Raw genomic sequence first — 18,785 nt, forward strand, 5'->3', positions numbered from 1 at the left:
ATAACAGAAATGAAAAAAATGGGAGAATTTCATCATAATATACCAGTGAAGACCATACTTACTTGAGAAACGGTACTGTACACTTTTAAGGTATTGTTTTACGTTACCAATTCTGCCCATTTGGAAAAATGTCCAGAAAACATTCTGAGCCAGATTATCATGGTATACAGTACACAGAATTGTTTTGTCTTCGTATCTGCATTATGAAATGTCATTCACTCTACTTTTAACCTTAGTAAATGGGAACATTTCTTACCTCTGTAGGAGTACCACCCTCCTTGCCTTCTTCAGCGTTCTTGTCATATGGTTCAAGATGAACTTTAAGCTTGGTTGTATCTCCCGCGCCAAAGTAAGCAAACCAGAAAGTTAAGCATATAGGTTGATTGTCAGCAGACTTTTCCATCGGTGGTGACATAAAAGTAAGCGTTTGAGGGCGCGCATTTTGATTGAATACATCGAAGTAGGCATAACCAACTGTCAAAAAAACAAAATCTATTACAGTACTTAACCAAGAGCATTCAGAACAGAAATCTCTGAAAAGACTGACCATTCCACCGCAACCTTTACGAAAATGCCCCAGCTTCCCAAGGGTTACAACCCTTTCTCTCCCAAAATCTAATTACTAGCTCGAAGCTCTCCTGCCTTTGACAATATGTATGTAAAAAAATCCCCCCAAAACTTTCGTGTAATCCAGCTAACGAACAAACAAGCCAAACATGAAGCATGTCGCCCTCCCACCCCACTGGCAGAGGTAATGAATGAAAGAAAAAAATCATTTGATTATAGGGAACAGTATTGCTGAACTAATACAGCCCTTTTATCTTATACCTTGTGCACACAGATTTACAATAATCTGCATAAAAAATAAAAATCACAACATATTCATTGTATGTTCTCAACGACCAGCGTAAGCTATGAAAGATAACAGGATAAATATGGAAAATATAAAATATTGCAAAATCTACCAGAAAATAAAGAATAAGGCATCAAAACTTCAGTACATTTTAATAACAAAAAGAGCACAATTTTCAGGGAAGAAAATTGAATTTGTCTAGAGGTTATGTTTAATCTTTAATGGAAACAATATTCCTTTAAATTAATCTTAAATTATGGAGAAAATACCTGGGCCACTAAAAGTGTGGTCTGGCAAATTGGCTGGGCGTCTCGAGATGGAAGCAGTGGTCCACCTGAAATCAGAGTCTGTTGTAGTATTTGTCCACTGACAAACACTTCGCTGGAAATCGCAGTCAAGGGGCATTGTTGTAGCTTTTGCAGGCATTGCTGAAAAAAAATGAATGGTCGATAGTTGCTAATAGTTTTAGTTATTTGCTTAACAAACACCATATCCAAAATTATATCCATACATGCAAGTATTATTCAGTTGAATGTACAAGAATTATTCAACATCTAATCTGTATTGAGAGACTTGAAATCTCAAGGCAAAATGTTACAGATATAACAAAAACGAAAACCTTAAGTCTGGTTACCCAATTTAGTCAAAACTGCCACGCACCCGGACATGATTGATGCTTGTCACTGGTGTTCCCTTCAGTAAAAGATGTCGTGACATTATGAAAAATAACCTGAGCCTCATTCTCTCCCACAACTCAAGCAAATGGACTGGTGGACTAGAAAAACTAAGCTGTTGATCTTAATGCCTTTGTGGTGCTTGACCTTATGAATTTATTCTTCCAAGAGAAGAAAAATACTTCGGAATGACTGATTTCCCCTTGAAAACTAACTAATACCCCATAATAAAAATCCGGTGCCCTAGAATACAGACCTTTCGAGATGGAGAAAATGACCATAAGGAGAAGGAGAAATGAAGAAACTAAACTTAGAAAAAATTTGCATTTGTCAGCAAAATTCAAAGATACCCTACTGAAACAGATAAGTTAGTGGAGGGATAGCAGAATGAAATCACAGAAAATCACAGAAAGTAAAGACAAAGGTGACAATAATGAAATTAGAGAAGTATTAGTTCTCCTAAGAAGATACAAAGGTTCGAGAAGTATTAGTTCTCCTAAGAAGATACAAAGGTTCGAGAAGTATTAGTTCTCCTAAGAAGATACAAAGGTTCGACTGGGTCATGGTATGGGGTAGAAGCAGAAGAATTGCCAGATCAGACGTCCTGCCTGATAGTACGAACTGCATCAACAAGAAAGGCCCATTTTACTGCACTCTTTCCAAAGTTGCGTCAGAGGAACAGCTTCCGATAAGTATTTTTCGCAAGGCATGCAAATCCTCGCTGAGGACTTTCTTCAAATGAGGCCCTCCAGGGTAGAGGAGAGGAGATGCTGAATAATACTTGTACATGCAATTGAATGATACTATGGTTATTACCCTTTTGAATTCTTAGAACACATTTAACTCAAATTGTGTGCCATTTTTCACTAGGACCCTTCAGTGACAAAAAATGTCAAGAACTAGCTATGGGCATTGCCCTTGTGAAACCTTAGCACACCTTTGATTAAACAGGCATCATAAAATTCTTACTAGTGTCCTTATTTCTAATAGGTGACAAATAGGAGTATTCTTAGCAAGTACTTGTGAAGATATCTTCATCCTTTGCCTAAATTTAGATCTCGCTAGTCTAACCAAGGTGAAATGGTGCACAAGATTTTCTTTAATTTCTCTATAAGTTAATTCATAAACACAAAAAACATCCACTTGGACATAACACTCTTGTTTATATATTCTTCCATAATAAGGTTCATTACTTTCCAAAAACTTGGAGTTGCTTATAGACTTTTATCTACACATTTTCCTCTTTAAAATTTCCATGCAACATTCCCAAGTGTCTTAAGGAAGGTCTTTTCGGATACATGTATACCACAAAAACTTTTCTCTTTACTCAGTAACTTTCCACAAATCTGTTTCACAATCATTAACTGAACCAGACAACCTCTGTTTCTCCTGCCATTTGGTAACCATGACAATACCCTTTCATGGATCTTCCTTGGTATACTAAGCATAATTATGTTACATGCCCACAATTGTTATACCCTCCAGGACCATGGTTTCCGTTAAAAATGTAATTTTACCTCACCAATTCCCTTTAACGCTTCAAATTAAATATAAACGACATTTTCTTGTATTGTACTTCATTTAATCACATTGACAGCAGCAAAAACATACCATGTCCGACATGATCCCATCAAAACTTACACTTATCCATACTTTATCTTTTCATATCCGTGTACAGACATGCTCAAAACTGACACTACATGACTGCATAGGGTTCCGTTCATAAGTCTCTAAATGAAAACCTACATGCTGCATATTTATCTCTTCTTTGAATGTGAACCACATTTATTTCATTAGATAAGTTTATATGTTTCATACGAGTGAAATTTATCATATATATAAAAAAATGTAGGAAAATATTATGTACTACCAAATAGCGGACAAAAACAGTGACTAACCATTTCCGAAACTTTCGTTCATCCAGCGCCGATGCGTTCGACAAAAAATTACTTTATTGTACTTAGGATAAAATACTAAAATACAAACAAAATCGAAAAGAAGTATTCATAACATCATGATATTGCTTTAATTTTAACCACAAGGGTTTAGATAGTCCTGCCTTATTATTTTGTTGCTTCAGCTGAATAAAAAATAAATTAATAAATACGAAATTATTACTGTAGCTGAAACGCATTCCCCAATATCAACTGGAGGGCGTGGCCTGTGTGATGCAACAAAGATTTTGTTCCTAGACCTAGGCGGCAGTGTTCTTCACTTGCTAAAAATACATTACACTAAACATCCACATTTTTATACTAATAATTTCTGGCGAGAACGCATACGAAATTATCTGCACATTCTCTCACTTTAATTTACCTAATGAATCAATCATATACCAAAATTAAGGAGGAGACAAGAAAATGGGAGTCTGCGACAGTTTAAAAGAACCATGTTGCATAGGCATAGACTTTAATACTAATAACTATTTAGACTAATAGCTATCTTCTCGATATAATCTAAAGTCATCATCTTTTATTCTTTAAAGAACAGGTAATCTCTAGAAATAAACTCTTTAGTACACTTCATTGCATCTCAGAAGCCTTAGATTTTTTTATGTTAGGCATATAAGTCATCATTGCAACATACAGATAGTTTGAACATATCCTAAAACTCCAACATTCAAAGAAAACTATTTGTAATTCCAAAATTAGATTTTTTAACTGTTACATACTGGCCTATAAATCAGCATTTTTTCAATAATAGATTACAAATTATACCACTACATAAATAAGGTCATATTTATGTACCTACAGAGAAAATAATGTCAGCTGTGAATTCACAAATTTATCATCATAGGAAATGAAAAAAGTTTAACACTACTTGGCAACGTATGACATTTTACTTAGTGAAGGACAAAAAAAAAAAAAAAAAAAAATCATGTGGCTTCATTTTGAGCATGACCCTACCATCAGCAGTCATATCCCTGACTATTTTCTCGTTAGTGAAGATTCCACATTCTTTATTCCCTTTCTTTGTCATTAACATTCAATGGACCATAAAAAACTTTTAAGATTAAAAAAATCCGAAAAGCTCACAGCCTATATTCTAAATCAATTCTAAATCATAAACAAGCAGAAAACTAATGAAACTAATGAAAAAATCACATAAAAAAATCAGTAACGGACAACATACTTGAACAGTCGCCCATGAAGAGAGTGATATCATCTAGAGCCATGTATCCATTGCCCCGACTGCTGCCCCACATGCCCTCAAATGCCAGCTGTGAAATGAAAATTTAACTTGTGACGGAACTGAGAAGCTGTGATATGCTGTTGATATCCCAAACACAGTGTTTATCAAACAGGTTCATGTATTCATTTACTGTCCTAATGTATGTATATCAACTCTCTGAATTTGGTAAGTTCCTCGTTGGATGGGTCGGTATAGTTCTTGGCTAGCACTTTGCTGGGCCCGTGTTCGAGTCTCTGGTCGGCCAATGAAGAATTAGAGGAATTTATTTCTGGTGATGGAAATTCATTTCTCGGTACAATGTCGTTCGGATTCCACAATTAGCCGTAGGTCCCGTTGCTAGGTAACCAGTTGGTTCTTAGCCACGTAAAATAAGTCTAATCCTTCGGGCCAGCCCTAGGAGAGCTGTTAATCAGCTCAGTGGTCTGGTTAAACTAAGGTATACTTAACTTTTTTTTCTGAATATGGTGGCTTTCTCACATTCCGGGTTTAAAACAATTACCATATATAAATTTCAAACTGGAAAAGATTGTACATGCAAAAGTTCAGATAAAGTTGTCTAATACAACACTGTTTAATTTTTATAAAATTCGTAAATCAAATTACATCTTTAGATTCTAAAAAAATTACAATATGGTATATACCAAATTATAAATAAAGATTTAAAATGACATACAACATCAAGAAATCTCTAAATTTTTAAGTGCAATACTATAAACTGAAACACAATTTCACATCCTAACATGGAATTATCCAAAATTTAAATTCATGCTGTATTTTAGATTGGTAAACCCCATAACAAAAATCTGGATTTTCAATTATCATTTATATACTAAATTATAGTTTAGACTTTTAATTAGTATTTACCAAGACATTTTAATTTCGGATTGTCATATAACAAAACAATTTAGATATTCAAGTAGGTTTCAAAGTTGCATGTACCGAAACAAATTCAGTATTTCAAAAAAGTTATCATACCAAACGAAGAAACTTAACGTTTCAACATCGTAACATGTCCTCACGTTTCATGTATATTAATGATTCACTTTTAACATTTTATCTATATGTTAGTTCAAAAAAATTCATATTAATATTCATGTTGAAGAAAACTAAAAGGAAATGGAATGCTTCAGTTTTCTTGTGTGGTATTCATTCTGCACCAAATATCACAATGTGTACGTACTCGAAAATTTTTGTAACCATACCTGGAAGTCTTTTTTGCTCTTAACCTTAGCTTGCCCATAAAGCCAATTAGGACCCTGGTGATTTTTCAGAGACCAAACTGGTTCCAGAACTGGCATTTGCTTATCATCAATATACTGAGAGTAAAGCGTCAGGGATCCCAGGGACGGTCCAGCTGGATCAATAAAAGGCTCATACAAAAAGTACCTGGAAGGAAAAGTAATTTCGTCTAGTCCTACTTTGTTCATCTGAAATCATTAACTGTTACAATATACAGAGAAACATGTATAGTAAGTTAGAATTCATATTCAGTCATCATACCAAAGATTTCATTTTATTTGGATTTATGCATCCGATGGTAGAAAAGTACTGAAGAATTTAAGATAATAAACAGTTATTTTTTACTTCAAAGAAATGGCTTATCATCTCAATTCAGAACCTGACACAAGTCTACAACTTTTTGTTTTCATATTTCAGCCCATCCAGGAGTGGGTTTTGGATAAAGAACATACCAGAATGCAATGCACATTGCTTCATCCTTCCCAGGCATAGACGCAGAGACCAGCCAAGCTCGGTCACCGCCTCTCTGAACAGACCCTCTTGGAAGTACCATATAAAATCCTGAAAAGGTTATGCGTAACTGAGAGTTTTTAAATAACATTTATCCTTCATTATTTGTGATGAATATCCAGAAATAAAATCATTACTTTAGATTACATTCGTTAATGACTGAATAAAACTCTCACACATGTTCTGGCAGTAAATGCTTCTCTTGTGAGTGTTTCTTAATATTCTATAACCTTCCTTAAAACCCACTAGAGATTAAAGCAATCTCGTGAACATCTTGGCCTGTCCAAATCATCTTTGAAGCCTAGATACATTCAGACATCTTGTCTTATACCCAACTTTACCTCACCAAGCACTTTTGATGTTATTTCAAGTTTTAGTCATTAACTGATAACATATGATAAGAAAGCAACCTAGCATACAGGTAAAGAGGTGAAGAAACTTCAAAAATGATCAAAACAAAAGCAAGGTAAGGGCTTACTAGAAAACACTGCAGTCTTGATTTTCACATTGTGGAAAGTATGTTAAAATTCAGTTTTAGAGCACACTACTGACTGCACAAACCACAGAGGAATGCACATAGAATACAGGGTTTGTATTAAAGAGCCTATCCCTATCCGATTACACAAGGCCATTACAGTTCCTCTTGTGAATGTGTCTATGAAAGAGTTTGAGGATTGGACACATGGCGTCATATCATAGCTGACTTTACAGGCAATGGCAATTTCTCTCTCTCTCTCTCTCTCTCTCTCTCTCTCTCTCTCTCTCTCTCTCTCTCTCTCTCTCTCTCAACACTGAATTCTCGTATACAGTTCTCGTATGCAAGTGTACTGATTTCACACGAAAGAAGCTAGGGTTGCCCCTCGAGCTCAGAATAATAGGAACAATCAGGTAAGTAGGTAAAATCATGGGGTTTTGAAATATTTCCTTTCTCGGGGCATTTAAAGGCTATCTGTGCTTAACATCACGTGTTTAGAATAGGTTTTAATCCCAATGAGGACATTATATGAGGTTTACAAGGTCAGTTACCATTGAGGGAACAAGTGTCTAGAATTTTTAAACTAGATGAAATATTGTAACTTAGACACTCAGACACCGTATTTACAATGCGTTCATGAATGCAGTATGGTATACAATAAAATCCCCAGGGTTTTCATTTACTAAATTACAATAGCCTTTATCATCAATGTCAGGTCTCAAACTTCTGAATGCAATTTATTTGAAATTGTGCTACAGAAATGGGCAGCCTTAGTTGGAAAAGCAGAATGCTGCAAGCCTAAGTCTCCTAACAATGCAAGCTGACGGGTCCGAAAAAAGTGATTTAGAAGTCCAGAATGAGCTACGAGACCTACAGTACATAGCAAATAACAAGACGTCAAATAAAGAGCAAAGTAAAACAAATAGGATAAATAAGAAATTGTAAAGTGACACTTTTGTTAGCCTGCTTAACAAAAGCATTTGCACCAATTTCGAAACTTCTAGAAAACCATAAGGTACTGAACCTCACCCAGAAAAGGCAAGATTTTGAGAATTATCTTCATACTAGTACTGCACATCGCAGAGTAGGTCTGGGAAGATGTGAATGCAAAGAATTATTGGAATTATGAAAATATCTGTAGGGCAGGCAAAATAATGCGATGATCGGGAGACAGGAATTCATTAGAATGCGAGCCTTGTCCAACAATTTCAGACGAGTGTTCTCCTCTGAAGACCAAAAAGGGGAACAATATTCCAAAACATGGCTGAATACAAGAATAAGTGTATTAACTCATGACAACCATGTCTCCAAAGGTCTTGTTAGACTCTGTTCTGATTTTTTAGTGCAACTGAAAAAAAGGTTGACAGGATCTGTTTCTTTTGGAGTTCTCGCACTAAAATGGAATCGTCGGCAAGCTGCTAAAATTCGTAAATGTTTAGCTGCATTCTGTTGACTATATCCAAAGGACAGCCTAGGAAATTTCACTTGTACAGTCCAATATAAAGCGCTGCTTGGCTATTTATGTAACAATTGGCCTTGCTCGCTGTGTTCACAGGATTTGTTAATGAGAGGTGCATAAACGAAGTATAGGGATGATTATTAATCAATAACTATTATCTTGATGCCCAAGGTTAGTGACATTCACTGTATAACTCTTACCTCATCTAAATGTATATCATAATATGCCTTTAAAAAGCCATTATGGAATTTGACACATTCTTTGAAAGATTTTCCAAACTCTAGAGCTTTATAAAAAATCAGGAAATCAACAATGTCAGTAGTCACACTGGTAAAGCATTGGGCAGACTGAATATCAAATAACAAAATATTTTTGTAGTTGGAGAAACAATGATCAATGCTATCAACATTACCGGTATTGTCAATACTTTGTGCGTTCATTATTGCGTAATCTGGGAGAGAACGAATGACTTTTACTTAAGTCAAATTGAACTTAATTTGCAGTAACTCTTCGACAGTTTAAAAGCATTTTTACCATGTCAAAAAATTCAAGCTTTTAATAACACTGGTTACTGGTACCGAGTTAGTCTAGAAGTGATAGTGAACGGTCGAAAAATGCCTTCAATTTTAAATTAATGAATGATTACTGACATTCATCTGCCTGACAGTTCAGACAACCAAACACGGAACGAATAATGTTCCATTGGGATTCAAAACTGAACCCATCATATCACTATCCAATAAGGAACTAATTTGTATTTCCAGGATTGGCTATCAACCCTAAAAATAACATACAAAAGTTATAGCAGGCCTCCCCCTTAAATGAAACTAATAAAAAAGTCTCAATAAACTGAATATAAGATATATGTATATATTCAAATTCACAAACCAACTTAAAAATAAAAGAGTTAAGAACTGAGCAGTTATATTACAAGCTGTTAACAGCAATCATCTGATAACATTAAAAGAAGATTAGTAATCTGACATTTATTTTCAGAGTACTGACATTAGAATTCAATTCCTTTTACAAACACCTCTGGACAACCTGAATACAGTAAAACCTACCACAACAGAAATCCTCGTTAACCTATTTCTGTAGATAACAGGAAATTACTTAGTGTCCTTTATCAAACATACCTTTAATATACTTACATAAATTGATCTGCACGAGATGGATAGAATGAGTGCTATTTAGCGGTGGTCGGCTTGACTGAGAACAGTCACGAAGGACTGTTGCTTTAGCAGTGTGTGAGTGAGGAAGAATGGTTTACGTGAGTGCTGTCTATTTCTTTCTCTTGTCGTTTGTGATAGAACTTTGCCTTAGTATACTTTGTGATTGACACTGAGCTTGTGTGTCCGTTGGGACTTGCGACAATCAATCATTGTTTTGTCTGTATTACCCTAAAACAATTTCCCTTGCATTTTACTCATTTAGCTACAGTTTTATATATTGATTTATTAATTTTCTAATTTATTTTTTTCTAACAACTGATCTCTTCTTTCTGTATTTCCTATTATTTTCTGTAAGGAAGCTTGTTCCATATGAATAGGCGTTAATAATAATAATAATAATAATAATAATAATAATAATAATAATAATAATAATAATAATAATAATAATAATAATAATAATAATAATAATAATAATAATGAACCAAACAAAAACTTCTTTCAGTGTTCTTCTGAAGATGGAAAGAGAAACCCACAAGATTCCTGTGTATAACTTGTTTACTTGTAAATATTTACATATTACTTTAATCTTGTAAATATTTACAAGTAAATAAGTTAAACACAGGAATCTTATGGGTTTCTCTTTCCAATAATAATAATAATAATAATAATAATAATAATAATAATCCGTTCAGATTCGTGTTCATACGTATCTATTACGATCAGTATATGGAATCTTTAACAGGCCAGTTTTTTTCATTAACACTGCCAGTCACATTTTCCTTTTTATGATGCGTTCTCTGCACTATGTACCCTACATGTGAACAATCAATCCTTCACCGAATTTTTATACATATGATTTCCTCATTACTGAGGTACAGGTGTGGTTTTATTTTTTTACTAAGTGAGGGTTCTTTTTTTTTATTTTTACGAGTAAGGTAAATGTAGCCAACGTTGATAGAGTTGAAAAGCCCCTCGTATTAATAAAAGATATGATCGAGTTGAAAACCCCTCTTATTAATAAAAGATATGAATGATAAACTTAAAGTGCTTGCAGAATGAAAATGTTAGTACCGTGCCACTTCATGTGAAGATAATAGAGTATTATACCTACCCTTATTTGTTGCTAATTTTCATCCATGTATTGTTATCTAACCACTTACAAGCAATAATGAATTGTTCCAGAACTTACCTTTCCAATTTCCAAAGGCTACCTCCTTTCAAAAGAATTATTTACTTTACCATCCAAGGAAAAAAATTCAGTCTATACCCTCCACACGATACTAAAAACCTTAATACAAATAAAAAAAAAACTACCTTGAGCTGAAGAATTTGGGATCAGTGCAAAATGTTGTGCAAGAGACATGCAGGTGCTTCAACTGTGAAACTGGTGTGATTCACTTGCCAGCGCCTTGTGCAGCTACGTCTTGAAGTGATGTCCCTATGTTACCGGGAGAAACCGGTTAGTTCAGTTGACGGTCTTATGGTTAGGGTATTATTATTATTATTATTACTATCATGAAGAAGGTGTCTTGTTTCAGCTGTCAAAAGTCTGAGCTATAGTATTCATCTAAAGTGCGGAGGCAAAGTTGGAGCAGGAAATAATTTAGGGTCATGTGGCAAGAGAGTCATGATATTGTCTGGAAAGTGGAATTCAAAGGACAAGGCAGTGATGGGGATTGAGGGACAGATTATAGGGTGCCACAAAGGGCACAGTGTGGTCAGAACCTTCCTTACAAGGCGTCTTAGTTGGAGGAGAAGACATAATCGTAAAGGTCAAGTCATTCAGTTGTGTGATTTTGGCATCTTTACAATTCTTACAACACAAAACGTGTGTGAGACAAGAGTTGCGATTTTACCTAGACGGCTATGCGGCGTCTTTACTAGCCAAAGCATTCTACCCTAATATCGCAAACTGCTGAGGCTGGCAAGCAACCCTACATTCATAAAATCTGATTTACCACAGACAACGTGAAATATAACCGAGGCACGTTGGTCTGCTGAGTTAAATACCTGTTTATCCACGATATGTTATAATGAAATTAAAAGTGAAAATATATTAGAAATTAGTTTAAATTCTGTAAAGGTTACTTTCACGTTGTAAGTTTAATATTACAGTTAAAAAATTAAACGTTATCTGAAAATTATAGGTGCAAATCCGTCAAGCTCTAACGGCAATTAACCACTGAAAATGACAAAGCAGTTTCGTAGTGTGGTTGCCCCATTTCTGTATAACCAGATTTCTAAAACCAATAAAGCATGCAAAACAAATCAATAAATTTCTTTTTAGCTGTGATCTCTTTAAATGCAAGCATTTTCTTAATCTATCCCTTTTCATGTCGAAGCTCGAAGAGAGGAAAACCAAGGTACACCTGCTAAGGTTGGAGCAGCATGTTAGCTCAAAGCTAAGGAGACGTAGTGGCAAAAACAAATTAAAACCAGGAACGAATATGGAAGCTAAAAATGAAAAACAGATTTTTCAAGAAATCCACATGAAGTGCATCCTGAAATATTAATTATCAATTTACTGTTTTTTTATTTTATTTTATTTATTATTTTTTTTTTTTTTGCTTCAGTTGTCTCCAAAGGCGATAGAATATAATTGATGTTTGGTCCAGTTCTTTCACTTTGGCTCTCATGGTTGTTTGTATTAATTAAATATTAAATGAGAGAGAGAGAGAGAGAGAGAGAGAGAGAGAGAGAGAGAGAGAGAGAGAGAGAGAGAGAGAGAGAGAGAGAGAGAGAGAAATATGCATTAGAGACCTTTTGAGACTAATGTATTATTTAAACTCAAAACCAACACCTGGAAAAGCAGTCAGCTGAAGAGTAATTGACAAAAACCGTGGACATTTTGTTGTATTGCAGACCAGTTTTACATGTCCATGGTTATCCGACCGAGAGCTCCATTTTTGGAACAAAGAACGTTCCTGCCTAGAGTCATGATTGTCAGTAAATTTCTTTAATATAGACACGTGAGAGCAACACAAATGGTTCTCCTTCAGTGGAGATGAAGCTCAAGTAATGAAGTATTGAGAGAGGGTATTAGGTTAGGTAGAAATAAAATCCAAAATCACAATGCCTCAAGGAAGTACGAGGTCACTAACAAAGACCAACAACCATCTGAGACGTCAAAAAATCAATAAAACAAATAAGTAATGGTAATTTTTTCTCAAAAGTATGGAAAATATCAACAAGAGAATATCAACTACTGCATCATTGTAACTACAACTATTTCGTGAGTGTTCTTTACTGGTGTTTGACTGTTGCATATATTCATTGTTTTTATTGTAGTTGTTTATAAGTGTTTTACTGCATTGTATGTGCTTTAGTGTTTCCAGTAGTACTCAATACACGATCTATTTTTGCACAAAATTAATTAGGTATGTCTTAGTTTAACCAGACCACTGAGCTGGTTAACAGCTCTCCTAGGGCTGGCCCGAAGGCTTAGATTTATTTACGTGGCTAAGAACCAACTGGTTACCTAGCAACGAGACCTACAGCTTATTGTGGAACCTGAACCACTTTATGACGAGAAATGAATTTCTATCACCAGAAATAAATTCCTCTAATTCTTCACTGGCCGCTCGGAGAGTCGAACGCTGGGCCAACAGCTATTTTTGCACACTAGAGAATCCTTATCTACTTCCTTCAATCAGAAAACTTTTATATTCAATACTCCTGGAAGCAGCATATCAGATATAAAGAAGAAAAACACTACAGAGATTGACAGATGTCTGAAAACGTCTTTCATAGCAGTTCTTGTGCCATACGGGCTACGTAACTTTCTCTACTAACAAAAAGCATGGTAGTTTTAGATGATATTCAATTTAATCACGAATAAGCTATACATAGCAATTACTATTTTAATTAAACCATTCATAAACTTACAGAATAAATTTACCAAGGAGGGGTATATACATACATACAAACACACTCACATACACAAACACATATATATACATACATATATATACACATGATGTATGTACATATGTATGTATTAACGTGTGCACGTGGCCAGCCCTATGAGAGCTGAAAGTCAGCTCAGTGGTCTGGTTAAACTACTTTAATAATAATAATAATAATAATAATAATAATAATAATAATAATAATAATAATAATAATAATAATAATAATAATATGTGTGTATGTATGTATAATGCTTGTGAATTTGTGTAAATTTAGACTACGTCCCTCATTCGACTAACCGGCTATTAGGCTATTAGATCAACCGTCTTTTGGACGCATCAGCATTCAGCTAATCGACTAATTGACTAATCAGCATTTGGAAGACTCCGTGAGTTAATCGGTGTTAGACTAATTGTCACTGGACGCAGGATCCTGACTGGACGAGCAGCCCGAACCGATGAGTGTAACGTGCGATTACAATGGTTCCCAGTATCAAGGTATGATTAATTTCATGCTGCAGTGTTTGAGTTCTAGCGCTAGAAGGTTTAAAGGTGTCTGTATTTCTAAAGCTATAGTTTAAGATAAATCCTGTTAATTTCATTTAATATTGCTGTGCAATACTCACTGGCCGAGACATTTCAAGCTTATACAGGGGGAAACCTCTGACTTTGCTAGTCTGTACATTTACTAGCTTTAAACTCGCTGTAAATTTTATTAAATTACCTACAGTATTCATGTTATTCGTTTCAAGGTACTCTATAAGCTACAATATCTACAGGAATATACATAATATACAGAATCACTAACAAAGTTTTCCACAAATAAACGAAGATCTTTTCCGTCATGATCAATAGGGCAGAGAAATGTCCTCAGTTGGTGCTAGTGAATATGGAATTTTTGTAAGACCTATCAAGGACCACAGCAGCATCCAGGAAGCCAACTGAGTGAGTGAGTACCCTGAAGAGTTTGTGCAGTAATGGGATTGATAGGGCACCACACCTCATGGGGCATGCGTAAAATCTAATAGATTCTATAGGAGGCACTAAATTCAATATTCCCTACACATCCAGTTAGCCAACCTCGAAATTTCTGAGAAAAGGGAATCTTCTTGCCTTAGGCAAAACAGTTAACATTGCTTAGGTAAATTTTATTAATATAAGCATTTACTCGTTAACAGTAAAAACACAGTACACTGTTACTGGTTTTTCATCCTGAACACAGGTTAATGCTCAAGAACTACGAATAAGTGTGTACACAAGGTTCCAGAGTCACCAGTCCCTTGAAGAATCAATGCTATTCTACTGCAAGGTCGTTTTAAAGATAATAAAGGCCAATGATACGATATTCTGAGGGTCTTCATTGTCTTACGGGGGAAATTGTCGTCTTGATTCAGTCTTAAGTGAGAATGCCCGACAAAAAACATTCACAAAGTGCTTTCTTCAGAGACTTTCGTTCTTTCACGACATCCTCATTTTTTCATCATTTTTCGTTTTTGCTATTCATTTATTGATTCACATGAAATTTGAAATGACTGTGTTGGCTATCAGTTTAGAACACAACATCCAAACTTATCACTCTTCCTCAAGCAATCAACGTACTTTATGCCTACAATTCTAAAAGCTACCTATTTCTAACATTAGTGATCATCAGCTACATGATATTTTCAGATCGCCCTAATTGCTTTAATTTCTGGAAAACCTCATTTTTACAGATAAAACGGGTTTGTCACTGTCCAGTAAGATTACTAAAGGAGGTCCCAGTAACCACAGTAGGGGCTCAGTGAACCTATTCTGTTGTGTGGTAAACCTTATTGGGAAAACCCCATAAAGACATCTCTCCTCTTTCAGTCTCTAAGAATTCAGGTCAGCTCAAGAAGTTTGTTTTGTTTAGTTTTAATTCTCGTTTTATTCTCTTAGGACTTTGTCACTGTCAGAAATGTTTGATATTTTAAATATCAGTGAGAGCACACTCAGAGGTCAAGGACCAATAATGAACTCACCTGGTGAACTGCTATACATTACAGTAGATGGAAGATTTTCCTTTAATACCAGGTCTAGTTGAATTTGCTTTCCGTCAGAAGCCGGCAGACATATTTGTATAATAGCAAATAGACTACATAAAATTTAAATCCCCAATTCAGCAAGCTGCATTTAGAGACACTGTAGAAATCCTGCACTAGAAATTACACAAAGCCTGAATTATCTAAACTTACTTAAGATGTTACATTTCAAAAGCTCCCAAAATAGCAAATTGATAATATACACACAAAAGGCTGACAAAGTAGAGAATGTGATTCACTTATGAATGCCAGATCTGAATCAACTGTTAATTATAGTACTGAAAACTGGGATCTATACATTATTTAACAAAAAATTATCTTAGATGAAGTACATTAAAAAGGATTAAAATGACAACTTATCATCAAGAAGACACGCAGAAATACAAAGCGAGACACATAAATCAACAAGAGAAATCAAAATTCACAGTAACAGAAGCAGGAATGGGAAAAAAGGCGGCAGCAAAAGCAGAAAACTAGAGCCATGCTCTGTTCTCCTCACCTTGGGAAGTTCCAATGGTGTGATCTCTGGCTGGAGCTCTGTTGTCACCGGCCACAGATCGGACCCAGTCCATTTCATCTACACGCTCTCTTGGTCCAGGATTGGTCCAACCGCATTCGTCCACTTCAAAGGTACAGTCACCGTTGTTCCCAGCAGCTACTTGGGGAGCACCTAACAAAAGGGACAGTTATTACCAAATCGTTTCTTAATAATGTATCTAATAGGTGTGTAAACAAGTAATTTGGAAATTTCAGAATGGAATAATCTCAAAGATAATACAGTGAGATAATAGCCATGGGTAATGACATTTACATACATTAGCAACCTTCCCAGGCACTGTTATACTATACTCAGTTAAGCAGATATCTTTCACAACACCATGTACAATAAAGATAATTTTATAAAGTGTCATTTTAAATTAATCCAAAGCCTTCTACAATGCCAATCTAACAGGTTGGTAAAATCCAAACTAAAAAGAAACACTAGTAATTTGTGGAAGGTTAATAATAAATTGTACAATTCCCTATATTAATAGTCTGGTAAACCCAAAGGTTTACTTACTTAAAATAAGAAATGGCTGCATATCTGACATGAGTATGGGGTTACTTATTTTGTTTCGTGGCCTTCCGATTACGTGTCGTTCTTTGTTCTTTGAATGAGCTAACCATTTTTAGTTATTTATAAACCTAGATATGTTTTACCGAGAGATCCGGACAGAGACAACTGGTTTTAATTAGAATTCTGATATGACAGTACTAGTGAAATCGACTTACTTGGGCAAGCTCCTTGCACTATAGAGATGTCATCGATGGCAATATCTCCTAAGTTGTTATTGCCGATAACACCTTCAAAAACAATCTGGAACATGAGAAACTCAAATCATACTTAATGAAACTTGAAACTTGTGAGCTGATCATTTTCAAACCTTACGGATACAGAGGTGTTTTAAATGCATTTATTAAGTTTTAAAACTCAAAATGACCTATCCTCATATCTTCTTAGGTTCTTTACCAGCATTTTTCTGAATTGAAATATGAAGTAAATTAGGCTATTATAATTATTTCATAATTATGATATCTTAATTCACTTCATATTTTGTTAAGGAAGAACAGCATTCATTTGTAGTTAATACCATTTTGGTTAACAAACTTTTAAGATTATAACCAATCATAAAATGAAGGTTCTTCAGTAGCTTTTACTTTCTATATCACTATTACGACAACCAAATCTCAGATATTTAGGATGGGACTGGTTCAATATACTTTTCAGAGCTGACATAACAAGAGAGCATGCGGGAATTACTTTATGAATATGAAACTCAGATTCCATAACCACGGCTAAATAACTTGCACGTTTGAGCAAGAAAAACTAAAAAGTAGCAGAAAAATAATTTGCCTTAACTTTGGAAACAAAAATTTTGCCAGCATTACCTTATATCAAATTTACTTTAAATGTCACGTTTATTGCCTGCAATTTACATTAATAACAATCACAGAATCCTTACCCAAATGATATTCTGTAAATCTTGCAATATCCACTGTAAAAGTAATAATTAAATCTATACAAACCATTTTGGATAAAAGCCTCATGTGAAATCTGGAGATTTAAAAAAAATAATTGACCACACTTTCCAATGGTAACATGAACCTATTCTCTGCAGCTGTTTAAATAACTGCCAAATGTTACTTTCCACGAACCATGTTTTATCCTTAACAGACTGTTTGTAGTTCCTCATTGGATAAGTGGGTACCGTTCTCAGCTAGCGCTCTGCTGGCCCCGCGTTCGATTCTCCGACAGGCCAATGAAGAATTAAAGGAATTTATTTCTAGTGATAGAAATTCATTTCTCGCTAAAATGTGGTTCGGATTCCACAATGAGCTGTAGGTCCTGTTGTTAGGTAACCAATTGGTTCTTAGCCACGTAAAATAAGTCTAATCCTTCGGGCCAGCCCTAGGAGAGCTGTTAATCAGTTCAGTGGTCTGGTTAAACTAAGGTATACTTTTTTTTTAGACTGTTTGGAATCTTGGAAGATGTTTGCTCTGGATTTTAAAAACAGTATTGGCTTCGTGTTTCTGCCTCTCTCTGTTAGCAACCCTGATCGTCAAACGCCTGCGATAGCAAATTTTTGGAGTCGACGAAACTTTTTATCAACTAGAGTTCAAGAAAAGGCATGATGAATTATGTACGTGTGTTAAATTTTATTGTTGTCATCTAAAGATTAATGAATAGTTTTAATTAAAAGAGGACGGGGTGCATTTTCCTATCAAGATGGTATGAAGTAGCTGGAAAAGTATTTAATTTATTAACCTTCGTGGCTTAAACAAACATCTTACCCCTTTCGTAAGATAAACCAAAAAATCACACAAGATGTAATTTTTTCAGATCTTGATTTTCGTGTTATATTAGGTGACTAAAGCTGGTCAGCACCAGGAAATAAAATGGATGAAAATGTAGATAAAGAATAAAGTACAAACATTCTGTTATTGTGAAGCATTACATTTCATTGAAATGGACCAAGCGTTCTTTACTGAGGCGTTTTGTACAATAGCTAGGTTCGTTTGCTGATGGAAGGAGTTGATGCCTGAAATTCTGGCTTTTGAACATCTATGCTTCAGAAACAACATTTTTGACATGTTTCAAAGTACATGTCCTGTATGATTATATTCAAGGCAGTCTATATGTCACTGCATTCTGTCCTATTAACAGAATGCTCTTCTTGTCTCAACAGAGATATGTTATATGGTGCA

The 18,785-nt window shown here is 34.9% G+C and overlaps 1 protein-coding gene across 1 annotated transcript in view; it reads right to left on the reverse strand.

The window, feature by feature from the left end:
* Nucleotides 1-18,785, reverse strand: part of LOC136825003 (MAM and LDL-receptor class A domain-containing protein 1-like) — a 102,392-nt gene that overhangs the window by 12,317 nt on the left and 71,290 nt on the right. The window contains exons 10-16 of the mRNA XM_067081000.1: nucleotides 16,812-16,896; nucleotides 16,039-16,209; nucleotides 6,411-6,519; nucleotides 5,922-6,105; nucleotides 4,660-4,747; nucleotides 1,123-1,281; nucleotides 257-474 (exon numbers count right to left, since the gene is read on the reverse strand). Of these exons, the coding sequence (XP_066937101.1) occupies nucleotides 257-474; nucleotides 1,123-1,281; nucleotides 4,660-4,747; nucleotides 5,922-6,105; nucleotides 6,411-6,519; nucleotides 16,039-16,209; nucleotides 16,812-16,896 (1,014 nt within the window). The remainder of the gene's footprint in view (nucleotides 1-256; nucleotides 475-1,122; nucleotides 1,282-4,659; nucleotides 4,748-5,921; nucleotides 6,106-6,410; nucleotides 6,520-16,038; nucleotides 16,210-16,811; nucleotides 16,897-18,785) is intronic.

The sequence above is a fragment of the Macrobrachium rosenbergii genome, chromosome 36 (assembly GCF_040412425.1).
Source record: "Macrobrachium rosenbergii isolate ZJJX-2024 chromosome 36, ASM4041242v1, whole genome shotgun sequence".
NCBI lineage: Eukaryota > Metazoa > Arthropoda > Malacostraca > Decapoda > Palaemonidae > Macrobrachium > Macrobrachium rosenbergii.